The sequence below is a fragment of the Nomia melanderi genome, chromosome 9 (genome assembly GCF_051020985.1).
Source record: "Nomia melanderi isolate GNS246 chromosome 9, iyNomMela1, whole genome shotgun sequence".
In the NCBI taxonomy this organism is placed as follows: domain Eukaryota; kingdom Metazoa; phylum Arthropoda; class Insecta; order Hymenoptera; family Halictidae; genus Nomia; species Nomia melanderi.
In genome coordinates, this window is record NC_135007.1 from 12,708,328 (window position 1) to 12,735,550 (window position 27,223).

General features: G+C 42.9%; 3 protein-coding genes across 16 annotated transcripts in view; 1 reads left to right on the forward strand and 2 right to left on the reverse strand.

The window, feature by feature from the left end:
• The first annotated feature begins 1,640 nt into the window (after window positions 1-1,640).
• On the forward strand, window positions 1,641-10,978 carry LOC116427258 (alkylglycerol monooxygenase). Of its 5 annotated transcripts, none has more exons than XM_031977388.2 (10): window positions 1,641-1,947; window positions 2,545-2,727; window positions 3,223-3,347; window positions 5,629-5,780; window positions 5,866-5,969; window positions 6,674-6,836; window positions 7,160-7,311; window positions 8,143-8,277; window positions 9,077-9,187; window positions 9,595-10,978. In XM_031977388.2, exons 2-10 carry the CDS (start codon window positions 2,602-2,604, stop codon window positions 9,850-9,852), a joined length of 1,326 nt encoding a protein of 441 aa, XP_031833248.1. In that variant the 5' UTR covers window positions 1,641-1,947; window positions 2,545-2,601; the 3' UTR covers window positions 9,853-10,978. The 5 variants fall into 5 exon arrangements, with proteins under 5 accessions (XP_031833248.1, XP_031833250.1, XP_076227033.1 ...); XM_031977390.2 differs by having other exon boundaries at window positions 1,641-1,910; XM_031977392.2 differs by having other exon boundaries at window positions 1,653-1,697.
• LOC116427278 (uncharacterized) overlaps window positions 10,930-27,223 on the reverse strand; it is a 30,710-nt gene continuing 14,416 nt past the window's right edge. For 6 of the 8 annotated variants that reach the window (XM_076370912.1, XM_076370909.1, XM_076370910.1 and 3 more), the window contains 5 exons: window positions 26,980-27,118; window positions 26,486-26,762; window positions 25,847-25,996; window positions 12,991-22,294; window positions 10,930-12,818 (listed from right to left, as the gene is read on the reverse strand). In XM_076370912.1, coding sequence (XP_076227027.1) covers window positions 13,005-22,294; window positions 25,847-25,996; window positions 26,486-26,762; window positions 26,980-27,118 — 9,856 coding nt within the window. In that variant the 3' untranslated portion in view covers window positions 10,930-12,818; window positions 12,991-13,004. Of the gene's footprint in view, window positions 12,905-12,990; window positions 22,295-25,846; window positions 25,997-26,485; window positions 26,763-26,979; window positions 27,119-27,223 lie in introns of those variants that run through there. The other 2 variants (XM_076370908.1, XM_076370913.1) reach the window with 2 other exon arrangements.
• On the reverse strand, window positions 22,311-25,568 carry LOC116427276 (uncharacterized). Of its 3 annotated transcripts, none has more exons than XR_012999432.1 (3): window positions 25,191-25,567; window positions 23,482-25,016; window positions 22,311-23,010 (listed from the first exon to the last, which is right to left on the reverse strand). XR_012999432.1 is itself a non-coding variant. In XM_076370919.1 (3 exons), the coding sequence occupies exon 2, from the start codon at window positions 24,931-24,933 to the stop codon at window positions 23,926-23,928; it is 1,008 nt and encodes a 335-aa protein (XP_076227034.1). In that variant the 5' UTR covers window positions 24,934-25,016; window positions 25,191-25,568; the 3' UTR covers window positions 22,881-23,010; window positions 23,916-23,925. The 3 variants fall into 3 exon arrangements, 2 of the variants coding, with proteins under 2 accessions (XP_031833282.1, XP_076227034.1); XM_076370919.1 differs by having other exon boundaries at window positions 22,881-23,010; window positions 23,916-25,016; window positions 25,191-25,568; XM_031977422.2 differs by having other exon boundaries at window positions 22,311-25,016.

Below are 27,223 nucleotides of genomic sequence, written 5' to 3' on the forward strand. Positions count from 1 at the left end.
AGTAAGTTAGTTCCTAATGGACATTATTGTTTCTGCTACCTGTTGTAGAAAAGTAAGTATAAATTTATGTTAAACACTGTGTAATAAGTGGCAGCACTAAATTATTATTTTGATAACGATTATTAAGGACTACGTCCTTATTATGTTGGTAATTACTGTGTTGATAACGATTTCTACCAATTTGAGCTTCCTGCTGCAGATGGCGCCACAGTCTATCCGTCTGAATTTTCACATCGGTAACATTTGGCTACCAGTTTGAGCGTTTTGACACGGGTGGCGCCACAGTCTATCCGCCTGAACTTCCAGATCGGTAACATTTGGCTACCAGTTTGAGCGTTTTCCCACGGATGGCGCCACAAGTCAAAAGTACAGATTTTACAGCGCAGATAATTCTTGCCGCTGTATACATAGCCTCTTATGACCGAAATGGCATGAATCAATCACGCCTGTTTTCAGTAAATTTTAGATATCAACAATTATGTTAATAGTGAACAATTGTATTGCATACTATATCAGAAAGCTTCCAAATAAGAGAATACTTGTTTATTAAAAATAAAACCTGTCTGCAACGAAAGAGACTCTTAAGTAATAATCATTAAATAAAAAATTTGTGTATTTAAAGCGCTGTAGCAAACTAATAAATTTTAGTCTTTACTTCATCATTATGAAACATTCTTATCGTCAATCGAAAATAGAACATTCTTTTTAATATTTCCAAACAGAAACATTCTATAAGAGTAATATCTAGGTGTATAGATTCATGACCTATTCATCGAATCTTCATTTTTTTCTCAATCAAGAGATACACGACGAATGAAACAGGAAAATATGTTGATCAGCATGTTTTCTTGAACGGATTCTTGGAATAATAAAATAAAATGTGTGATAATCCGGTTCCAATATGATAAGTAACCCAAATGTCCGGTTCCAATATGATAAAGTCATCCAAGATAACATTACGAGACGACAATTTGTTTCAATATTCAGTAAAAATTGGAGGAAACCTTTTAACCGTAACTGTGACACAAAAAGCCTTTCTCGTGGCGTACTAAGACAGCTGACTACACACTGTCTTTCTTATCTGGCACTGTTAACAGGGTCATACTCGCGATTACCATTTGGTAAAATACTGTAGAACTAAACTTCTGCCATTGTAGATTCTACTCAAATCTCCTCACCGTTTCTCCGAAATAAACAAAGTACAGTCATTGGAACAAACTAATGACAACTACGCAGCCAAGATTAATAAACCATACACATTTCATCCATTACATCGATTCCTTGATTATTTAACAACGAACAAACCATATATACAACTTTCAAAATCACAATAATTTTAAAGGAACCCTAATCCTACTTACCATTAGTATTTACAAAATATTCGAAAAAAATCAAATTCATATCAATTCCCTTCGTTAATTAAAGATTAAAGTTTTCTCTAAAAAACGAATTAAAACAACAACGAAAAAAATGGACAAAAACAGGATTGCATAGTGCATCGAATGGAAATAGAAATCGGTTCGATAGAATCTACGAATTTTACGTACAAAACTCGCGCACAGTAGTAATAATTCATCGGTTTGTCCACCGTAGCGCGAATAATTAATGCACGTTATGAAACACCCCGTCTGCCGCCAGTGCAGTGTCTGACATACCGAAGGTTCGCGTACAGTGGTGTATCACGCGGATTCCCGATCGTACGAATTCTTTTCCACCACGTCGTTAAATCTTCCGCGCGTTTCACGCAACATTTCTTTCATATCGTTCCCATTCACGACTCACGGACACAGGAAGAAAACGGAAAGGGAGATTAATGGAGCAGCGACGAGCGAGGCGCAATTAATTCCCGTAGTTCACATGTCGCATAAATCGTAACGGAGGGCAATTATGATACTCTCAATCGTCCGACGGTAGAACTTTAAAGTGTCTCATTCACGTTCGATCCGGGTAAATCAGTGGGATCTTGCAATTCTTCGTAATTCTCCAAAATCCATTACGTTATAAATATTTAATTACATCATCCACGAGTCTCGTGAAATACATTTTTTTTCATCGTCACGAGAAGATACGCGATAATTCCATAAATTCCACGATAGAGGCGCGAATCGATTGACAGGATGGAATTCGAGTAATACACAAGATTCGGGAAGAACATGAAAATTTCGCGACATATAGAAGCAACCGTTATCAGCGTGGACGTTACGTATACGCGAGTCTTATCGATTGCTCCGCGTTTTTCCTCTAATTAAGCGATTCCGCGTGCGAACAGAACGATCGGGCGATCGTGAAATAATTAATCGAACATGGAGCGGCCGCGGGAGCGTTCAACGCTGGTTGTTTAGCTCGAACAAAATATTGTTGTATCTTCATTGTCGCGCCTTTATCACATACGGCCGTGAAAGAAACATCGCGCGCGCATACTCACGTGTCCTCGGTTCGCTCGAACTTACATATATAAACGATGCGTGCATGCTGTACTATGATTAAAACAGAATCCGATGGTGTCGGCATAGTTCGGTCTGTTTACTTTTTTCATGATCGAAGAGCAACGCCGCCCGAAATCCGTGGTGTAGTAGCCAGTGTCGCAGGCCAGTGTGCAAAATGAACGTTTCGTGTGCCGCTCCAATTTTTCGGCATTTCAAGAACGCCGGGAAACTCTTCTACCTGGTGAACCCTTACGAGACGACCTTCGAGTTTCCGCAACAGGTGCCCGACTATCATCAGCAGGTGATTAATATTTCCGATTTATTTCGAGATCTTGTATATCCCCGGGGAATTACATAACTTGGATTACTTAGCGATCCCCCCGTACTTTGCGCCGTTCGTGGAAAGTTAATTAATCGTTTTAGAATCCTGCCCTATTGACCGTTCCATCGATAATATATTCTTTGTTAGATAACATTTGATAGTTTGTATTATGATATCTTCGGATAGACATTTCAGACTTTGCACTCGCGTGAAAAGTTACGATACGCGAGCTCTGATAGACGACAGTGTTTCGAGTAAAGTTGAAAAATGCTTCGGCGTTAGACGAATTTCCCGGAAGTTTGGGAAATTCGAGGAATCTTCGAATCGTTGGTTGTTTGTATTTGAACGGTTTGTTCCGATTCGAACGATGCGGGTTCAACGAGTTTGAAGAGAGGAATGATTTTAAAGCGAAGCTAGCGATTTGCTGTAGATTAGATATTTCTAGACGCTAAGATAAGCTTCACGTTTGCGCAGGTATGGCTCCCGTTCTTCGTTCTTATCATATTGGAGCAGATTGTGTTGATCTCGAAGAAAAAGAAATTTCGTTTGAACGATCAAGTGACGTCGCTGTCCCATTGGTTGTTGCACGAGAGTGGCCGGTAAGCATAGGTAAATGACCGGTGAACGTAGCTTTACATTGTTCAACTGTTATTATCCTTCGACGCCTAAATGATACGTGTAATTCATGAGCGCTCTGTTGATGCTATGCACTCGTGGCATATGCAAATGCACGGAATAATGGGGGGAAGCAGGAAAACTCAGAAATTTAATCGTTTCTGCCGCAGTGATTTACACCCTCGTGAATTTCGCAAACGAAAACGAGAGTTCAGAATTCGCCAATAGCCGTCGTAAATGATAATGCTCAAATGATTCTGTAAAAGGGAAATCAAATGAAAGCAGTTGAATTCGATCTCGGAATTGATGTAAAATCATTTCACATTCTACTTGTATGTATTCTTATGAGTGGTTGCTTGGTTTCTTGATCGAAGAATCGATCAAATCGATTAACAGAAAAAAGAACAGTAATATAAGTAAATGCCAAATTAAAGAAATATTAACCAGTCAACTGTTTGACGATACTAATTCTTTCATGAATTCTTTATTTTCCCACATAAACATGTGATTCTTCTTTTTCGCTTCGATCTTTCATTAAAATATACTCTACGCGCATTCGTCCTGCGTTCGACGAGTATATGCTCGATTTTTCGATTTTATTGCGCAGAACGTTTTTCCGACTAAATTCCACAGTTAACTGGTTAAAGAAGTATTGTCAAATTAAAGTATACATAATTACGGCCAGGCCACCCACGCATGGCAGCGTCCACGACATCGGTTTAAGTGGCTGGACAATTGGTGCTCGCGTTTAATCACGCGAAATCTATTTTCGCACGGTTGTTTTTCATGTGTATCTTTAGCCGCCGCGCTGCCCCATGTATTTTTATCCCTATACGATAAAAGGAAACGTAAGAATACATACGAGCCAGCGGAATTCCTCGAAAGGCCAAACCAAGTAGCCACGTTCACTCGAAAAATTCGTGTTCCTCGCGGAAGCCTGAGAAATTCTTCCTTGTTCCATTAGCGATCTGTGGAATTCATAATCGGTCGCGAACAATTTAGAAATCAATCGTGGCGATAGTTACAAGATATGGTAATTCCGGTTGATACGGCCTAATCTCGTTTAGATGGTCAAATGTCTGTAATTCCAATTATTTCTAATGATACACTGAATCTTGCATAGATTTATCTCTTCTTCGTGTATACAATTTACTTTCGTAAACATATATTCTGTTATTAGGTATTAATGATATTTACGTTGTGACAATTCTGTTAAAAAAGGTGGGCCATTTTTTCCTGACTTACCCTATCGAAAATGGCTCGAGGATAATCACTCGCGATACTCGAATTATAATCGTTCGATGATTATAATTTAACACGTTGAATGCTCCACGATTTTCAACTGCAGAATATGCGAAATTGGAAGCATATGATATTAAATTATTTAATCGACTCGCGTTATCGTCGCCGTATGTTTATCTAGTTGAATGTCACTGAACCAGCTAATACTATTTATAATATACAAATATTTACAAATAATCATCGTTTAATCACGGAATTTACAGTAATTGAATTTGGGCGTGGGTCACCGGTGACCCCTGTAATATTCAACGTGTTAACCGTTCGAGTGCCACGGGTTTTGCAAAAACCCGGTCGAAAAGTGCCAAGCGGCGCGATGGCGCTCGTTTCAGTTCAGAAACTGAATCGAACCGTTTATTTTGAAAGTGACTTAAGTTTATTCAAAAAAGATTAGAAAACTATTAAAGAATGAAAAGATTATCTAGAATTGTAACTATTATAACGGTCACCTTGCTTCTTTTGAAAAATGGACACGAAATAAACGGCTGAATGACGCTTTTCTATTTTTACGTTAAAAGATTGCAAATAGCGCGATCCGTTTTTCCATTTCTAAGCAGGTAATAACAAAAATAAACAAATAAATAAAGTTCATTTGATTCCAATAACTGATGGCACTTTCACACAATGCAACTAATAAACGCGATCGCGCCGATTGGCACTCAAGCGTTTAACACTAGAACTAGCACTTAATACGAATAATATCGTAATCCCTAGAAAATTCAGAATAATCTATTGTCACAATTTTGACAACCAAACTGAAAATAATCTATTGTCACAGTTTCATCAGACATTCAATATAGTATTCAAATGAGACTGTTCATCTCCAAGATTTCAAAGATTCAATGCGTTCGAGACACTAATAATAACGAGCAAATCAAATAGTTCTAGTGTTAAAGAACAGAGTTTCGAAGGTGAAAGGTGAATTTAATCTTTGCTTTTCTTTTCCGTTCCGATGAACGTTTTCAGTATCTTCTTCCGCAGCGCCGAGTATTATCTGTACATCGTAATTTACGAGAGATACCGCTTCTGGAGTTTACCATGGAGCTCGGCGTGGACTTGGTGCATCACCGCGGTCGGAGTGGATTTTTGTTACTATTGGGTTCACCGCAGTAACCACGGTTAAATTCCTAACCTAACCATGTGTGTGTGGTAGACACAGTCCTTCTAGTTGACGAATTTATGGTGTTTCTCGACCGTTTCCAGAGGTGCACTTTTTATGGGCTCACCATCAAGTACATCACAGCAGCGAGGAGTTCACTCTCGCGGTTGGTCTGCGGCAATCCATATTGCAACACTGGTGTAATTTCGTGAGTATCGCTCGTGTTACCGATTTTATCAACGTATACACGGCCGCATACGGGATTCTGCGGGTTCTGTCTCCTACCGCAACTGGACGCGGATGCAATCGATGCTCTCCCGTGCTATTTACAGATGCATATTCGCGTGTCCCCTTGATCCTAGGAAGATTGAATAAAATTATTATGTATCATCTGTTCTGACACTTCTCACACTATTATAAGATACGATCTGTTGTTTATAATTATTATTTTAACATTTGAACAGTAGAAAAAATGACTTGCTAACGGAAAGTATATTTTAAATGGTCACGTTTCTTTTATTCCTGTTTACAATTATATTTTACGAAGAAATGATTTTTTGAAATTGTTGGCAACTCCTCTTTGTTCATCTTCTTTGTCTGTATTGTTTATGATTACAATATTTTAGATAATAGAATTAATATTTCTATGTTAATAGACAATTTTCAGATGGTTTCTTTTATTCCTGTTTACAATTACATTTCACAAAGAAATGATTTTTTGAAAATTATATGGGTTTGTTGATCTTCTTTGTCTTTACTGTTTACAATTACAATATTCAAGACAGTAGAGTTAATATTTCTATGTTAATAGACAATTTTGAGGCGGTTCCTTTCAATTCCACCGTTTCCAATCCTAACATCTTACAAATGAAAAACGATGCCTCGCTGTTAACAGACAACGCTTCTTCGCAGGTATTTTACTTACCCCTTGCCTTCTTCCTGCCACCGTCGCATTTCATCGTTCACAACCAATTCAACTTGATCTACCAATTATGGATCCACACGACTCTCATCGACGACCTCGGTCCGTTCGAATTAATATTCAATACCCCGAAACATCATCGTGTGCATCACGGTAAAGTATTCAATAAACGAACCGTCGGGACCCAAATGAGATACCAATTAAATTCAATGTATAATCTCAAACGAACTCCGATCCCTAATTACATTCAATAGAAATCGGAACACGATAGAACACGAGCGTAATTGCAGGTTGTAACGTTTCAATCGTGTTCCAGTTAGAAATAACAAAATCAAATTGATCTTTGTAACGTACGATCTCCTGTCGTCCGGTGTGTAGTTTATTTAAGTCGATGTTAAAACGTCCTCGTCCGGACGTAAATTACAGATCGCTTATCCGCGGATTACACATTGACATTTGTTTTGAATTCCTCGCAGGCTGCAATTTGTACTGTCTGGACAAGAATTACGGTGGCGTTCTGATCATATGGGATAAGCTGTTCGGCACGTTCATGGAGGAGAAGGAAAAGGACGAAATAATTTACGGCCTGGTTGTCAGTCCTCAATCGTTTAATCCCCTGTATTTACAGGTGAGCCGCAACACCGACAGCAACGTCGTCTCCGTGTGCGCCTCTCCGTGTAACTGTTCTTTCTTATTAAGCCGTGCATAATATGTCCATCTAACGTGCTCGATCGAACGCACCATCATCCTGTTACATAAACTGTGAATCATTTATGCAGGTGCGAGGCTAAATTGACATTAAATTCAACGCGTCTCGTGAATTTAACGAGGAATCATTCGGCGGTTCGCAACGATCGGTTGTGCTCAGGGATTAAAAAGGTCCCAAAAAATAACCGTTTCAAACTGTTCAACATTGAAACCGACTGAAAGTTACGGGGAACCGAAATAGTTATAACTGTAACCGATATATCGGCTCGGATCCTTCAGAATCGGTATTATACCGGTTCTACATCGATTCTATAACCGTTACCTTTGGCTCTGCATTCTACTATTGTTAATTATTTTGATTTTATCGTCAATACCGAACCTACCAGATTCCTGATTTCTTGTTTTACAATTATTGAAGAGGTAATCAATGCCTGTGGGAAATTACTAAGGAAATTTCCTTCGGTGATGAGCACATTGCATTACGAATCATTCGAAATTGCAATGGATAAATTCTTGGAGGTTCTACGAGAAAATTAAATGAAGTCAATTCAATTGATAGTTTTAGCATAATTGACTATTAATTGATATGTTACTATGTTAATCAATTTATTATTAATTATTTCATTATCTGTAGTTCTCGTTAATGAAAAGTAACAGTTATAGAACCGACATCGATAGCACAAACGATTTCAACTCATGTTTGTTGCATTCAGCGTCAATGTTTATAAAATTAGTTGTATATATTTTCCAGGTATTCTACACCGTGCAGTTGGTGCAGAAGAGTTTGCGCATGCAGTCGTTGACGGACAAATTGGCAGTTTTCTGGAAAGGGCCCAGCTGGTTCCCCGGTGGACCTCGTTTGGGCCTCGACGAGTATAAAATAAATGTAAGTGCAGCTTCCGTGTGAACCCTCGAGTGTTCGTGCTTTTAGGAAGTAATATAGAATAATTGATTGTTGTCACGTTCACGTTCCGTCATCGCGATCGATGCCACTAATTCGATAAATTTACGCGTTGCAACGGAACGCGCGAGCTCTAGTTATGTATCGCGGCTTGATCGAGTAAACCGGTTTGTTTTAATGAAGGGGCTTCTCTATTAGGAGCAGTGCTATCAATAACTATAGATTCCGTCGTCGTATAGATCTATCTTGTAATCTATACGAAAGCTTGACAATCACTAATGATCTGAGCAACTTAAATGAAAACTTGACAACTTAACGGGGACACCACCCAGAAATGTTCTAAACATAGATAAGCTTTAAGTATTTGTTTGTTAATTTTATGAAAACTTCTGATTCTGAATGTATAACTATAACCTGCTTCATATCTATATATTTCCTAAGTTAAAATATTAAAAAATGGCGCAGTTATTTTGTAAAATCAGAAACCTTTTTGGTAACACATTTTTCTGGATAAACAGAAATGTATTATATAAAATGTACCTTACAGATTTTTTGAAATTTTCATTATCATGGAAATGGCAAACATTTGAAGTATAAGAATCTGTTGTTACCCCCACGAATTAGCTTCAAATGTTTATAGAAAATTAAATAATTGAGACAATCAGAAGTGTTCACTTAATACTTATTAACAAGCAAATTCCTAAAGTTCATCTGTGTTCAGGACGTCTCTGGGTGATGCCCCTCTAAAATAGTAATCCTTAGTAATCGAAGCTACTTCTTCTAGGTCACGTCTAGAGTAAAATATGACACGACCGTGCCCAACTGGCAAAATCTATACACGATCGTGCACTTTTGCCTGATTTTGTACGGTCACTTTCAGTTGTACAAAACAGAGGTAAAATTATATTGAGCGTTGGTAACTGTATTCAAAAAAATATATTAAATATATTAATAATATATATAAATTATTATTTAATTTAACACATTGCGTACCGGCTAATTTTCAGAAAACTGAAATGAGATGGCAATTTTCACTGAGGTCAACTTATATCACTATACATAGAAAAACTCAGATATCATATCGTTATGTAATATATTTTAAATAGATAATCAATTCGAATTTTATATTTTTTCCAATGCTGTGGTAATTAGCGAAGTTGCATAACTAAGTGTCTTTATATAAAAACGAGATTTCTCGTTACCGGTACGCAATGTGTTAATAAAGCTATATATTGATATATAATATATTGAATACAGTTAAAGCAATAAACAAAGAAACTGAAGGAATCGTTGTTTCCGTAGGATGCGAAGACACTGTGTTCTGGTTTCACAATCGTCAACGATCTGCTCGTACTGACCACGATCGGGCTGATATTCGACAAATCGAAGTACGCTGGTGTCATCGAACTGACACGATGCCTCGTTTATTTAAGTTATTCAACGGTATATAATTCAATAAATGTATACATATATTGTGCACACGTTGCGTCTTGTTGCGTTTGGATATCATATCTCCTTTGTCAAACGAAATCGAATGCCGCGGCTGCGAAAACGGATTAGAATCCTTTTAACAGGCTACGTGATTTATGTGTTATTGTCTTCTTGCCGCATTAATAACTTACATAATAAATCGTTCGCCGTTTAATGTTATTGTGCGTTTGCCGTGTCCGATAGGGTATCGCGGGTGAAACTGTTCCGACACGCCGAACCGATGGACGCACGTGTTTAATTACTTACCGATCTACGTGTTCTTCAACCCCTTGCCCTATGATTTCTTCCTCAACTCTCATCGACACGACTAATTCGTCGTTAAGAATTTTATTGGAAAAAGAGACGAATCCTAGGCATACTCTATGCCTATGTTTCCTATCGAGTATAATCATTACAGAAGAATAATTATTGACTTTGACTTCGAATGAACCGAGTAATATTTGTGCTTGTTAAATCATGCTGAAAATCTTCGCCACGAGTCTGACACGCTGTTATAAGGCAAGGGATTAACTGTTAACACGTTGACTGTCGCCGATGACCGAAACTTCGAGATTATTGGAGAATAATTATAACTTCTGAGACAATCTGACGTCAAATAGAAATGTTCGGTAGTCTGAATAACTGGATGATAGATAACGAGATATTTTTGTCAACGAATAATTAATAATTCTTCCTGCTTACGTTCGCTGCAGAGAAATCAGTGATATACACGTCGAAGTTCTCGGTGGCAGTGAACGTGTTAACACATTTGCGACCGGCAAATTTGCTTTGCCAATACTTATTGCCGGTGAAAATGAAGGAAACCTTAAGCTAATTGCCGTGAACCTTGACATTAAAGCGGAGAGAAAAATTAGAGTATTGGTTTTGAAATGTTGGTCTTGTACCGATCTTTGCTGTTACTCGAAACCGTTGCTCGAAATGAAGAACTTTCCGTTAAACGGGTCGCTAATGGAAAAGAGCAGAAGAATCGAATATTTAGAAAGTTATTTGAACAGACGCGAGGAGAATGAAACTCGAAAATTATATTTGAAAAGATGAATTCGCGTCGGCGGACGCGAATGAGTTAAAAAAGAAAAAGGAATCGAACGAAAACCGAAACGCGCGCAACGAGTAAAAGGAGATCGAGAGAGAATTGTATTTTGCGTATAAACGTCCCACAAGTATTTATTATCAATAAAGTAAATGGTTTGTATTATTTTATTTCGATTTTTATCTTTATAAAGTGTTCTCGAAGTAAATAAACCGAGAAGTAGCTAATTAAGTAGAGCATCGGCTAAACAAGCAATTGACTAGATCCTCTTCCTCTTCTTCTTTTCTTTTCTTCTCTTTTTATATAATAACAATTCGATCGAGTACGACGCCGTTCGAACAACTTTACAGTGTACACCGATGTCGTTCCAAGTGTTCCACGGAATCGTTCGTTCGCAGTGATCGTCGAGTATTAAGTCAAAACGATGACTTAAACTCATCGTGCTTCAACCCTTTGCACTCGAAACGCGACTTTCAGCTGTGATGTAACAAAATTATCGAATTTCACGTTTACTATTTCAATTCTGCGGTGTAACGTTTCAGTCTACGAAATATTAACGCTGGGACTACCGCGCCCGACAAAATGGCCGGTGTCGGTTTCCTTACTTCGCGGTAATCGATATCTTAAAAGTATTAAATATCCAAAACGATTGTAAAAAATATACAAATACTATAATTAATATAGGAAGAAACCTAAAAAAATGTATCGTTACAATTTTCATAAGAATTATATGTTAGTCATATTATACGCTCGGTAGTTCTAGTGTTAATATAAAATAGCTTTGTCCTATGATTTATGTATTTTCGTAGTCGCCTGTGATTTCTATTTATATTAGCTGCAAAGAATGTTATCGATGCTTGGGAAATGATCATTTCCAGTGAAAGATCCGTCGAGTTCAAAGGGTTCACGTGGACCACGACCATGAAACAGGGGAAACACGGAAAAGAGATTCGTCCGAGAAAGCGAACGAATAGAATTCGCCATTCTGGAATAACGAGGGGCGCGCAGTGTCGATAATATTTATTTAAACGTCTCGTCAGCGATGGAATGAAAGGATTGAACGCCGCCTCGCCGTCGACTCCGAGAGCTCGCATACAAAACACGCAGCGGAATGCTCCTATGCATCTTACATTAGAAGTACAGAAATCGTATTCATTCATCGGTTTCCTCTTAAAATCTTAAATATTACAATTCGCGTATAAAATTTTCTATTCAATTAATATAAATTCTGTTTTTTCCCCTCTCTTCTCGTGAACACTTGTAATTAATGATCAACGTATTAATGCTTCGAATCGATAAACATCAACACCTTACGAAAAGCGTTATCCTCCGTGATACGATACGCGACGAAGACAAAAGAGAAGGCGAGAGAATAAAGGAAACAGAGAAACATAGTGAAACGATGAAACGAGAAGAACGATACATCACAACGCATGCCCACCTTTTATGTAACACTGTTATTATACAATTAGAATATACGCGAGTAACATTCGAAATACAATTTTTTTTTTCATCGACTCGTAACCGAAAGAACAAACACGAACAATCGAGAGAACAATCAAGCGAATTACTCAACACTCAACCGCGCACAAACGAACAACCGAAAAGCGAAGTGAAATATATATATATATTTTTTTTTGTTTAATATATATATATATAATATATATATAATATATATAATATACATAATATACATAATATATATATTATATATATACATCGATTTCGGATCATAATATGAAACACTTAAGCGCCATTCATATCTCTATCTCATTTTCAATAACAACCTTACGTCTTAAGGATTATAAATATCTTACTTAAGCATAATAAGGTAAACGTTTTCCCTTAGAAGATATTGCACAAAACGAAGACGAATGCGTTAATATCTTGTAAAAATTTTTCTGTATGTATGTCGTACACATAAAGCATTTTTAAAGGTGTTTTGATAATACATCGTTGTGGCCGTGGCCGATCTTGTGACAAATTAACCGTGATGGTCCGCTATCTGCAACGGAAACGATCGTCAATTCGCAACGGTAACCTGGAGATGAGCTTCCAAAGATACTTTCAAATCGAGCAATTATATTTCCACTGAAACATAATCGAAACACGATGTCCAATACTTCGGACGCTTAGGCTAGATACTGGATTAGATGCATCTAATATCGTACACCTACCTACGAAAATATTCCTATGTACTAGTACTCGGTGTCGTTCTCGTTTTGTCAGTTCTCGCGTTGCTGTCGCTGGTCTCCAGTCCTTGCTCCAAAGAGTTGTCCGACGGCGCTCCGTCGGAGGGATCGATTTCACTAGCTCTGCCTTGGCTTTCAACGTTCTGCTGCTCCATCAAAGGCATATCGAGAGAGTCCGAAGAAATGCGCCTGAGATTGTTGGCGTACCCGACAACGTCCGACTGCGCTTCCTTTCCATCTCTAACGTTGTTCAACGAATCAGAGCTCAGCGATGGAAAGTCCAAAGTTGTCTTCATCTCTAGCGAGTCGGAACTTCGGCACAAAGGATGATGCTTCTTATCCATGTTGTCTTCTAGCTCCAAAGAATCGGTACTCGTCTCCATGATGTTCCCTTCTTTCTGAACATTCGAGTCTTTCAGTTCCTCTTGCTTCGCGGCAGACTGCGCAGGAGCTGGCAGACCTGTCCTCTCTGTATCCATGATCTCTATCTGCGAAATGTCCTCAGTGGTGTCATCCTGCCTATCGAATCTCTCCACGTTGGTCTGCGCGATGCGTATGATCTCATCGATCTCTTTGATCCTCTTCTCGTAGTCGTCGGACCCCGACGTGCTGGGATTGAAAGATCCCGCGGCACTAGTGTCCACTCTGGTCCGCGAGAGACTCTCTAACTTGTATTTATTCTCGGGACTCTCGTGCTCCAAGAGATCTTCCTCTTCTCTAGCCCGAAGCTCGATCAAGTGCGCTTCTCGGCAAGCTTTCTCCAGCCCCTCGAAGTCCTTCAACGAAGACAGAGAAACGTCATCCCCGTGGCCAGATCGGCTGGCCATGTATCTCCTTGGAAGACTGCCATTGTTCACGGAGTCGTGGGAGCCGCACTGCTGCAATTTCTTAGAGTTCTCCGCGGCTACCGTACTCTCCAGGTGCTCGAACTCTTGTAGAGAACTTAGAGACACGTTGTCGTGATCGGACTGCCTGACAAAGTACTTCTTACCCGCCAGGATGTCGTAGTCCGGGGTGCTGCCGAAGCTACCACGCATGCTGCCCACGCTGCCGATGGACTCTTTGTGGCTGCCTAAACTGCCGAATCTACTGCTGCCAGCTTCGAAATCAGTGATCTCCTCTTCCTTGATGTCCTCTAAGGGTACCCGGTCGTATTCGATGTCGTAAACTCTAGGATCCGCGTGGAATTGCATCTCTATCCACTTCTTGCTACCTTCGTACTGCTCGTCGTCCGAGTAAGACTGCGAATACTGATCGTCGTTCGAGGCTTGCGGTGGACTTTCTTCGGACTCGAAGTCGAACAGATCGGTGGTCTTCGCAGGCTGGCTAGCCGTCGTTTGCGCGTCGTCCTTGGTGTCGCTGATCAGGTTCTCTAAATCCCGATCGTAGAGTTTGCTACTCACCTGTGGTATGGAACTGATGAGGATGCTCTTGCCCTCGGAGTCGTATTCCTCGGCTTCCCGGCCGACCTCCTCGATCACAATGAAGTCGTCGATGATGTCCGGCTTGTCGATCATTTCGAAAGAGTCGCTGTCCGGCGAACGACGGTCCAGCTTGTCTTTCTCGATCACCGTGCTAACGGAGACCGCCGACGCCGAGGAAGTGGACATACTCGCCTGCTGGATCATCGATGGTGTCGACGTCTGCATCGACATCTCCGGGCTCTCGCTGGACAATCCGCTGATGCTCTTCTGTCCTGGATAATCCATGTCCGTCATCTGAGTGTCGGAGACGGTTTCCGTGTCCTTCTCCAGTGTCTCCGGGTCCGACACTTTCCTCTCGGGCTGGACGATGGGCTCTTCGGCTTCCATTGCCGCTTGCACCGAGATCACTTGAGTGCAAACACTTTGGACACCGTCCTCGGACACTCTAGCCGTCATTATGTCTACGGACTGAAGAGCACCGGACGTCGGAGAGGCAGTGGACGTCGCGAAGTCGACTCCTTTAGCGTCCTTAGGCATCGACTCCTTGTGTTCCTCCTCGGCCGCCGCGTCGCCTTCGAGAACCTGCGGGAAGATCATCTCAGACGATCGCTTCATGCGATAGGGTATGTGACTATCAATTTTATCCATCGACTCATCGATCGGTATATCGCTACCGGATGAATCCGACTGTTCCGTGCGTTCGTCCTCGAAGCCGGGCGACATCTTCTCTTCAATTTCTTCTTTATCCTCCTCCTCCTCCTCCTCCTCCTCCTCCTCCTCCTCTGCCTCGGAAGCTACCAGGGTCTCGGACAGTTCGCTAGTGCTGTCGATGCTGCCCAGGTGTCCCGAGCTCAAGGAAGCCAAGGATTTCATGGACTCTCGGGAGCTGAGCGTGGTGGCTGCCGTGTGATAGTCCTGGGACGTTGGCTTGGACGAAGAATCGATGGACATCACTGCGGTCTCGTACTCGGAGACCGTGGCGGACTGTACACAGGACTGCAGGACTTCCATGTCGGAAGAGCTAGGCCTACTGCCGCTACCTATTTCGTAGTCGCAGGATTGGTAGTTGCTGCTGTCGCCGGAGCTGGAGCCGACGTCGGCTTCGCTCTCGGACGTGACCCTCTTGGAGCCTCTCGAGGGTTTGTGACGTCTCCTTAGCACTGGTCGCGGCAGAGCCAGCGAGACGCTCTCGTCTTTATTGTCTACGTCGGAGCCGGACATGCTGGCGAGTATGGGGCTGGGACGTTCCTCCTCCTCGACTGTGGAGTCATCTTGGACGGTTGCCGCAGTCTCTGCGTCAGACTTTTCGGTGACGATCACAGGCGTTGCTTCTTTGTGCACTGGCTCCTCGAAGCTGCTAAACGGGGATTCGTCGTAGCCGGTTTTGGTCTCTGTAACGTCTTTCGAGTCGGATTTAGTTTCTGGCTCCTGTTGCTGGGACGTAGCTACTGGCGGCGACTCACTCTTCGTCGTCTCCGCGTCCCGTTCCGGCGAGGGAGGTTTGTACAAAAATGGCAAGTCGTTCGGTATGGATTCCGGCTGCAACTTGAACTGGAACTCGGATGGGGAATCCTTAATCTGGATCACAGTCTCGCTGTTCTCGCTTAGCTCCTCGATCAGATCCTGCTTCGCGGCTTCCAAAGACTCCTTCACCTCGGCGATCTCCTTCTTTACCACCTGATCGAGAACGGTAATCGCGTAACGCGCGCTTAAATCGACGTTAGGGTAATAGTCTTTAATCTTGAAGGCACATGTTGTGGAGGAAGGAACTGTACCCGGTTTTCCAGACTTATCGTGTTTCTCGGTCGTCTTCTCTATATGCCTCTTGTAGTCGTCCCCAGACGCCTTCATTTTCGATAGGTAGGTCTCTGTCCATTCCTTCAACACGTTGTCCATCTTCGCTGGCTTATCCGATTCTTGCGGACCCTCTTCCCCTGGTTTCTCGCTCCCCATTGACGATGTCGTTTTCTCTAACTTCAGTTCGATGTCTGGCTTCGTTTTATCCGCTTTCTGATCATCCCTCTTAAGACTATCGTCTTTGGAAGACACTTCAGTCGCTGCTGCTGCTTCCCTTGCTTCCTCTGCAGGTTCCTCGGTTACTTCTTTAGCCGCTAGAGTCTCGGATTTATCTTTATCGCTAACGTCTTCCTTCGTCTTTTTCACTTCTTCCTTCTCGGCATCCGTTTCTTTGATTTCCGCCTTTTCGGTATCCCTGCTTTCGACTTCCGCCTGCTTGGCATCCGTCTTTTCTGCTTCTATCTTTTCGACATCCGTCTTCTCGAGATCCGTTTTCTCAACTTCCGCCTTCTCAGCATCCCCCTTTTCAACTTCCATCTCCTCCACTTCCATCTCCTCCACTTCCGCCTTTTCATCTACCACTTTCTCAACTTCAGCCTTCTTGGTTTCCGGCTTTTCTATGTCCGCCTTCTCGATTTCCGTCTCCTTCACTTCTACCTTCTCAGCTACCACTTTCTCAACTTCAGCCTTCTTGGTCTCCGGCTTTTCTATGTCCGCTTTCTCAATTTCTGTCTCCTTCACTTCTACCTTCTCAACTACCACTTTCTCAACGTCTGCCTTCTTGGTCTCCGGCTTTTCTATATCCGCCTTCTCGATTTCCGTCTTCTTCACTTCCGTCTTCCCGACTTCCTTCTCAACTTCCTTAGAACCTTCTTTCAGTTTCTCCGGTTCCTTCGTCTTCGCGCTAACCGACTCTCGCTGACTCTCCGTATACCCTTCGATAGACGTCTTCTCATCATTCTCGCGCTGCAGCAGATCAACCAGCTCCTGCAGACTAACGTCCAACTTATTCTCCACGAACTCACTGTCGAAATCTTGCTCGCTGATCGGCTGGGTCACCGCTTTCGCTTCTTTGCTGACCGACTCGGAAAGGTGTCCATCGGCGCAAGTGTCTTTCATCGATTCGATGACGCTGATCTCCTCCGAGGACTTAGTACCCGACTCCTGTTCATAATCGACGGACCCATCTTGCGAGGACAACCTCTCCTTTTTCTTCATGGACTCATACTCCTCCAATTCCTGATTGAAGATCTGCGAAGGCTGCAGCGTCTCGCTTATTTCTATCTTCTTCTCGCCGATCATCCAGCTCACGGGTTTGATCTCGAGATCCTGAACCTTCAATTTCGGCGACATCATAGGCGGACTCTCGATCTCGAAGCTGTCCGGTCTCCTTGCGCTGATTGGCTCGTGCTCCCTTTTCACCGGGGCAGGGGCGGCAGCCTCTTGCACCAAAGACGAGTCCACATTAGTGTCCTCCGACACTGTGCTGGGACTGATCGTTATGTCCCGTGCTCTAGCCACCTTCTCGAACGAATCCGTGTCCGCGCTCTCGCGCAGAGAAGGTATTCCTCTGCTAGTTTGCTCGGACACTTTGTGTTCGTCCATCTCCAGCGAAGGCACGTCCACCGAGTCTTGCCTGGACTGACTGTCAGGGCCAGGCTCGAGGATCTCCAACACCCTAGCGCCAGAAACTTCGGACACCATCTTATCCTGAGGGAAACTCTCACTGTGCAAATCTCCTTTCAATTCTACATCCTTGCCAGACTTGTCCGACCGCTGTTTCTCAGACTGCGGGCTCAAAGTCGGCTTGGACAAGTCCTCTAACTCGTTAGTGTCCACGTCCATCGTCTCCTCGAAGTCTATCTGCTCGGACATGCTACTGGGACTCATGGTGATGTCTCTGTCTAGATTTCGGGCCTGCGAAGAGGACAAAGGATAACTTTCTTCTTTCTCGTGCAACGAAGACTCTTCGTCTTTAGGCATCTCTTCACTTATGCTGTCCCTAGTAGAGCTCTTCTCGTAGGACTCTTCCTGCAAGGATGTCCTATCCTTCGATCCATCCGTCAGGTTTTCTTCGGTCCTCGATTTCTCCATCTCTTTATCAGCCAGTTTCTTCATTATACTCTCGAACTTGCGCGTCAGCTCGTCCGCCAGCTTCTCGTGATCAGTCTCCGTACCTTCCTTTATGATCTGCTCCAGGTAACCTTTAGTTAGCAGCTCCGTTTTCAGACTCTCGGCTGATTTCGCTTCCAGTTCGGTCTCTATCGACTGTATTAAAGTCTCCGCTATCGTTCGTGCTTCGATTTCCTTGAACTTCTGACGCTGCCTCTCTTCTAGACTTTCCACCTCAGGTACTTGTTCCTCAATTTTCTTAATAGTGTCTTCTCGAGGCTTCTCTTCCGGTGTCCTCTCTTTCGGCGCGAACTGCGTCACTTCGAAACTTTCCTTCGTCTCCTTGTGCGACTCCGCGTGCGCGATTTTCTCTATTTGGGCCGAATCGGTGACCGGCTCGAAGACCTTCTCACCTGTTGCGTCTTCCTCGAGAACTTTGATGCCGTCCTTCTCGCTGGCTTCCTCGGAGATGTCTTTCTTTATTCGAATAGCAACGTCTGCGTCGCTTTCTTGCACCGTGCTGCTGCCTGCTTCGTGAGTCGTCACGCCATCTTTGTCCGACAGCTTCTTGAACGTCTTCTCTTCCTTAGTTTTAGCTCTGGATTCGGAGGCGGAAGCATCTATTATCTCCTGTTTGTCCGTTAGGTTCATGGACATCTTCTGGACAGCCGTTTTATCCAGTTCCTCGCGTTTGCTCTTCTTCTCCTCCAATGTCTCTGTCGGCGATTCCTTCTTCATCTGCGACTCTGAGGACTTCTTCCTCTCCACGCGTTCCTTCTCTTCGTGAGTGATTATTTTATCCGTTCCTGTGTGTATTTCCGACGATTTCACTTCCTTCTTCTCCACCGTGCTCGATGTCTTCTGGTCGATCTTCGAGGTGACCGTCGAGTAATCGTTCTTCGCGCTGTCCAGGTTCTCGAACATCTTGAACGCGTCCTGCGGATCGGTGAAGATCTTCGAGAACGTTTGCGTCTCGCTCTTCGTGGTCGATTGTTGCTCCAGCTTCGTAGTCACTTCTTCGCTTGATTTCTTCTCGGTGATCGTGTACGTTTCGCTTTCCTTTCTAACGTGCGTGTCTTTTTGACCAGACTTTTCTGCCTTAGTGTCTATCACTCGTTTAGGTATCTGAGACTCGAACTCTTTTCGTTTGGTTGCCATCGGTACCGTCTCCACTTTCTCCAGAATGGTGTCCTTCACAGCTTCAGGTTTGCTGGTCGGTGAAATTTTTAGTTTCACCTCTTTTTGTACTTTGCCTTTGTCCATTTTCGCAGTTGAGACCGGAATGCGCGACTCTTTCTTAATCTGTTTCGCCTCTGTCACCATTTCTTCAGCGACTCTAGAAATTTCGTCTACTTCCTTCTTGATTTGTTTCACGTCCAAGTCTATGGGTTTGATGACTTCTCTATCGGGAATTATCTCCAATTTCTCTGGTCTCTGTCCTTCTTTCTGCATTGATGGAGGCGCTTCTTTTTTATCTTCTTCCTCGATTCTCCTTTCTTCAATCTCTTCCTGCGGCTGGATCTTGTGCATTTCTTCGGACGTGATCCTTTTGAACAGCGCGGCTCCTTCTGGGTCCTCGGGGACCCCGGTTATCGTTTCCATTTTGCCGCTCTCGTCTCCTATTTGAACGGATTTTAACACTTGCTCCTGAACAAGTGTCCCGTCTTTTTGTACCTTGTAAATGATCGTTGTTTCCTCGGTTATGATCCGCTTTCCAGATGACTTCCCCTTGACGACATCTTCTCTCACTACTATCTCTGGCTCCTTAATAATTTCTTCTTTCTTAAACATTTCTACTTCTTTAACGCCTACTTCAGAGACTGTTTCTTTTACACTCTCTGGTACTCCCGTAACTTGTTCAATTTCTTGTTTCACCGTTACGTCTGCTAGAACCTTTTGCACGTCTTCTTTCTTCTCCTCAGTCTTCAGTATTTCTTCTTCTACGTGGACTTTCTCGACAATTTCTTTCGGTTCCTCCCGCTTGATTTCTGTTGTCTTTATGATTTCTTCTTTTACCAACTTAGTAACTATTGCAGGCTCTTTTACTTCTTCCTGCTTCTTCTCTGCTTCCTTTATTGCTTTATCTTCGATGATTTCTTCTTTAACAATCTTTTCTACGGCTATTTTTCCTTCTTCCACTTTCTCTACTTCTTTCTTTCTTCGTGCTTCCTCATCTATTTGTCTTTGTACTTCTTCCTTCCTTCGTGCCTCTTCATCTATTTGTCTTTGCATTTCTTCCTTCCTTCGTTTTTCTTCATCTATCCGCCGTTGTTCTTCTTCCTTCCTTCGTTTCTCTTCTTCTATCTGTCTCTGTTCTTCTTCCTTTCTTCGTTTCTCTTCATCTATCCGCCGTTGTTCTTCTTCCTTCCTTCGTTTCTCTTCTTCTATCTGTCTCTGTTCTTCTTCCTTTCTTCGTTTCTCTTCATCTATCCGCCGTTGTTCTTCTTCCTTCCTTCGTTTCTCTTCCTCTATCTGTCTCTGTTCTTCTTCCTTCCTTCGTTTCTCTTCTTCTATCTGCCTTCGCTCTTCTTCTTTCCTTCGTTTCTCTTCTTCTATCTGCCTCTGTTCTTCTTCCTTCCTTCGTTTTTCTTCATCTATCCGACGTTGTTCTTCTTCCTTCTTCCGTTTTTCTTCATCTATCTGTCTCTGTTCTTCTTCCTTCCTTCGTTTCTCTTCATCTATCCGTCGTTGTTCTTCTTCCTTTTTCCGTTTTTCTTCTTCCATCTGCCGTTGTTCTTCTTCCTTCTTCCGTTTTTCTTCATCTATTCGTCGTTGTTCTTCTTCCTTCTTTCGTTTCTCTTCTTCTATCTGTCTCTGTTCTTCTTCCTTTTTCCGTTTCTCTTCTTCTATCTGTCTCTGCATTTCTTCCTTCCTCTGTATTTCCTCATCTATACCTTTCTGTACATCTACTACAGTCGTTTCCACAATAGTCTCTTTCAAATCTCCTTCCTTCTGCACAGATACCTCCGCAACAGTCTCAACACTTTCTTCTTTCGCTTCCTCTACGAGCTGCGTCTTTTCTTCCTGCACTCTCTTATCCACAGCCTCCACTGTCTCCTCCATTCCCTTTCCATCTTTCTCTTCCCTTTCAACTTTCCCAAACGCACCTTTAACGTCATCCCCCAAATCTACTCGTCGCTCTACAACTTCCCTTTCAGTCTTCACAGATACTTTCTCTACCCGAGTAACCTTCTCCACGGATACCTCCTTCAACTCTTCCCTCTTCTCTTTCACGGAAACCTCTTCCGACTTCGAGGTGTCGTCCTTCTCGACGTCCTTCTTCAACTTCTCAGGTTCGTCCCTCTTCTCCGTCACGTAGTCTCCCTCTTTCTTCTCGATCTTCGCCTCGTCGATCTTATACCTCTCGGTGCGCATGATCTCCCTAGCTTCCTTCTCCCTCTCCGAGATCAGAGCCTTCACGTCCATCTTCTCTTCGTATTTGTCCTCCATCAGCTCCGTCATCATCCTGTCCTCTCTCTCGTCCAGCTTCGTTTTCGTCAGTTTCTCCTTCTCGGACTTCACTGGGACTTGCTGGGCCGTCTTGGTCGGTATCTTCGTCATTTCCCTTTGTATCTGCTCCTCGAAGTAGTGCGCCTTCTCGGCGACAGAGCATTCCGAGATGTCCGGGACGTTCAGGTCCTCCATCGTCTCCGATTTGTCGATCTGAGGCGGTACGTCGGTTGTGTCCTCGGTGACCACGTTCTGTACGTAGAAGCTGTCGCTCTCGTTAACGGTGATCTCCGACGTTCGGGAGACGTCCGACTCCGAACGCTGGTAGCTTTCGCGTTTCCTCGATATGTCCTCCCAAAACTTCCTCTTCTCCGAGTAGGTCTGTCTCTCGACGGTCGGCGAGAGATCCTGCTCGTGGCCGACTACTTTACTGGGATAACTAGCATCTACAGATTCTAGGGGAGAAGCCGCTTTTTGCGCAAGGGATTCATGAATAGTAACAGCATCTAGAACAACCAAGAATTATGCTCACATTACATTTTATTAAATAAATACATGTAACGCAGTTCAAGGATTACATTTCGATTATTTACAATCTTTCTTTTTGTGTTTTATATATATATGTATATGTATATATATATTTGGACAGGCCAACAGGATTACGCGATCGAGTTTAATTGTGATCGTGTAACTGGTATACATATATATGTATGTATATATATATTCATGTGTATGTATTACATGTATATATACGTTTTGAACACACTTCTATTATTCGTTTCTCAAACGAGTCCTTGGAATCTCGAAAAACTGGTTAACATTGTCGATAAACTCTGTTACTGTGCACACAACAATTTGCTCATAGACGGCATGTAGATTTCTGTCAAACAGTCTAATTAACGTGATATTAATTATCCTTTGAACGTGTAACATGCATGCGACAAGCGAAAAATATATGTAATTGTTTATATATATTCATGTGTGTGTCTCTGTGTGTCTGTGTGTTTTTATATATATATATTGAGAGAGAAAGAGAGAGAAATAGAGAAAGAGAGATAGATCTGAGTTCTTCAGATTCTATGAAGATTACTCTTTCTTTCTTTTTGTTCTTTTCTTTTTTTTTGTTTAAGTAACATCCTTAGATAATATATAGTGTCCGTCGATATTTAATATTAATATCCCATACGGTTGTCTATGATAATGTTCAGGACGGCAGTTTTGTCTGCAAGTACAAGTACAGAAAATTGCGTTAATATCAGTTGTCAATCGTCGGAGCGGGAGTTTGTCGTTTAACGAATCCTAGATACACATCGACACTCTCTGTATTCTCTTATACTTCGATCAATTGCATGGTTTCCCGAATTTCTCGAAATCGACATTTCTAATCTTCAACGTCCAGAATCGAAATTCCGTCGTTTTCGTCATGGAATGATTCGTTGGGTTTCTTGCACACGTTCTCCGATCTCGTTTCCAATTTCAAACGTGAGACATTTCATTCAAAGCACAGTGCAAAAAGAAAGTGAAAACAGGCTGATCGACTGTACAAGAATAAAACGGGAATATTAGTAGACGAGACATTCCGTTAGTAACGTGGCTCCGTTAACACACCGCGAGCATCGGTTTAGAAAGGTGAGATATGTACAACAGTCGTCAAGGGAAGAATTCATGCAACGATGAAACTGGTAATACTTACAAAATCATATAAAGATCGCTGGACCGAATACAACTATCAACTAGATACTCTCAACTAAAAGGGGGTGGTTCCATAGATATTCCACAGAATGATCCACAAACAATCCAACAGTTTTCCAACCACTACGATTTATCTACAAACCGTGAACATCGGCCATCGTTTGCCTCTGTACAAATAATCCGACAGACACGCTACAAACAAACAGAAAAACGAACGAACGGACAAAATCCGCGGCTGGTAATATATCGATCTTACAATACATCGTTCGATACTTTCGTCATACAAGGTGTACAAAAACCTATAGGATGCAATACGACGCACGATAAGTACGTGCACCCTCGGTGTTCCAGTGGAATCAACCAAAGTATCTTCGACCAAACATCCAGACACGGCATCTCGGCGTACAAAATCCCCAGAACTCTCTCGGTTCTTACCGTCGCACTTCTACTCAATCTGTTCGACCTCCTCGACGTCGGTGTGGCAATCGCTAATCGCGTCGTCACTGACGTCTTTAACGGTCAACGCGTTGTCCGTCTTGTTTATATTCTTCATGACGATCTGGGACGCAGCCAGCACGTCCAGATCCTCGAATACCTCCTTCTGATTGAAACAAGCCTCCTCGGCGAACTCCTCGTCGGACACGGTCATGTCCTCCTCGTCGGTGTTAGGCAGAACCATGATTTCCGGCGCGTTGGGTTGCGACCTGCCTCGAGGGACCTCCTCGAGGTAGATTTTGTTCCGAACCTCGACTGAAAACGGCCCGTCGCCTTCCTTAGTGGTGATCGTCTCGCCGATGTACTCGCAGAAAATGTCGGACCTGGGCTCCACGTAGATGGTAGCCTGGACCTCTTCGTCGCCGTCTATCTCCTCTAACTCGGTCTCGGCCGGGCAACCAGCTTCCGCGATTTTCAGGTTGCTAGGGCTCTCCCTCGTCTCGTTCTCGGGTTCGCTGGCGTAGATTTCGTCCACGTCGGTCAGACTGTCAACGCAATTGTTGCACTGCAGCGTCTCCTTGCTGTCTACCTCGGAAACGGACTCTTTGGCTAGCGACCCTTTATCCTCCGATTCCTCTGTTGTGATCGAGATGACTGGACCTTGTTGGCCTTCGGACAGGTGTCTCATTAATCTGATTTGCGGCGTGATCGTCGCCAGTTCCCCTTCGGAATCGGTATCGGAGAAATGCAGGGACGCGTTGCTGACCATAGCGTTGAGCTTCCTGCGCGTGGACCTAGCTTTGCGCTTCACCTTCGTGCCCGTCAGGCTGTCTTTCGTCTTCGACGGGCTGACTATTTCGTTGGCCGGCTGCTTTTTCAGCGGACACTTGTCTGGGTCCTGTTTCGTTTGATCATCCTCGGAGGACTGTTGATTAGGCTTTTCTACGGTATCCTCGTTCGGCGTTTCCGTGAGTGCCTCCGTTTCCGGCTTCTCTTCCTGCCCGTTCAACCCTTCCATGCCGAAGGACGAGATAATCCCCACGAGAGTCTAGCGGGCCGATCTTAACCGCGATTTACTAAACAACTTAAAAAAACCTGAAACTGAAGATCGCAAAGAAACAAGGAAATTAATGCTCGGCGAACGAAGACACTCGCAACTAAACGGGTCTTAATGAACGGAAGAGAACTCAAAGGGACGGTGAACAAAAAAAAAAGGAAAAGAAACAAAGCTTCGTCAGTTCTTTCAGTTCTTCTGTTACGTAAAAGTGAACTCACGTTCGTGGAAATGTGCGGAGAGACGATAGGAGACAGCTTGCGATGGGAACGCTTCCAGCAACGGTCGGGAGCAAACTAAACGTGTCTGTCGACGCTGGCTCGGCCGTTTGTTGATACTATTATGTATAATTGAGTTAGAGAAGCCGTACCCTGTACACCCGAGCCGTAAGCAGATTTATTTTCTTTTGTCTTAAACGAAAATAGAATTGCCGATGCGGTGTGTGCCCGCCGATCGTTATCGTTCTTAACGTCGATCGTCGCTACGATGATTTCTGTTCGTAGACTCGTCTAGGCCATCAGTTGGACGTACGATCGTTCGATCGTTCTCAAGCTTGTTCGTTTTACGTAACATCGACTAAGATTACCAGGTTAATCGGCGCTCAATGTCCGCCGATGTCTGTGCGCACGGGCTTTCGTTTTTGCACCTTGTGCTTTGAATATTTAACTAAAAATTATCAGCTCGTTAGGTTCCGTCTTCGATCGACAGCGAATTTCGCGCGTTATTCTCGCCGCCGATTCCCGAATAAACGCCCTGCTCTTTCTACTTCTACTGATCCCGCTTAATCAGCTTCGCCAAAGAAGTCTTAGGCTATTACGGGGCTTGTTTAGCAAAGCTGTCGCGGTCTCCCGTGTACTTTACGAATTAACGCGGTTACCTGTTCGTTCCTTCTGCAGCGTGTCGGTTATGAATTTCTTTTCCGACGGCGAGGTCTCTCGCAGCTCATCCCTTTTTTCCTTTTGCTCGCCATTGTACTTCGATTCGTACGCGTCCATCTTTTGGTTTATGATATTCGAGTCCTCGTAATCTACGACAGAGGCGGTTACGATGTTCAATCGTGGCTCTGTTGCGACTAGGAAACACTGTTGGGAGATTACTTGACGTTTAGGACAGGTGTTTCTCTAGTTTATAGTTGTACACAGGTAACTCGCGAGTTAATAGGGCAACAAACAAATATCTAATATTTATTCTACGCAGCTGATATCTAACTTGAATTATACGATACTGTGTAACCATTAATAACGTGGATAGTGAATTATAAGGATCGTAATGATGTTTTTCAATTTTTTAAGAGGTAGACAAAAGTTTGCACCTAGGAGGCAAATTTGATGCGTTTTCAATGATTACGTGTAATCATACTAAACAGTAGCAAATTTGTGATTGGAAATATCGCGAATTAGAAAAGGAAATTAATAGACAATTGATGAAAGGTGAACAATCAGTCTAGCCACCTTCAGCCTAGCCATCAAGGGATCTCCCAGCAGTATTCAGCGATGACTGTAATTTGGCCACTCACCTTTCAATTTTTTCGTGTCCTCGATCTTGGTACTCTCTGGAAGAACAATGTTTAACACGCAAATCGGTTGCTGGGGTGGCTCACCCTTCGCGACCTTCGGCTCCCGCATGAACAGCATCCTAGCGACAGGATCCAGCAACGGATCCTTCACCTTCACATGGAAGGACAGCCGATTTTGGCGGAAAGCTTTGAAAGTGAACTTCAATTGTACACCTGACTTTGTCACTGGCACCAAGTTTCCGCTGAATTCAATGTACAGATCTTTTCCATCTAGAGCCTGTAATTAATCGATTGAACGTTATGTAATGTAAAAATACTCCGTTTCTTTTGTTCAATGATTCGATAAAGATCCACGTGTTTTACGTTAATTTAAAATGAAAGGAGGTTCTACGTTAATTTAAGTCGGTAAACTGGATCATGCTTCGTCATGAAATTCTATTTGTACACGTAATTCGATAGGATGTAATAGATATTATGTAATAATCAATAATTACTTCGACGTCGCGGCTTTTTACAATTTCGACAAACTCCTCTTGCCTTTCCAACGTGTGCATCCCTTCCTTTCCGTCTGTCATGCACAATATTCTCAGAGTAGCTTCGAACACGTCTGTTCTCTTCGTGTAGATGACGAAACTGAAGGGAAAATGTATTCGCTTATATACTTCGATACACATTGAAAATTATATTATTATATACTGAAAATGAGACTGGCTTGAGAAATATATAACTTCCATTTAC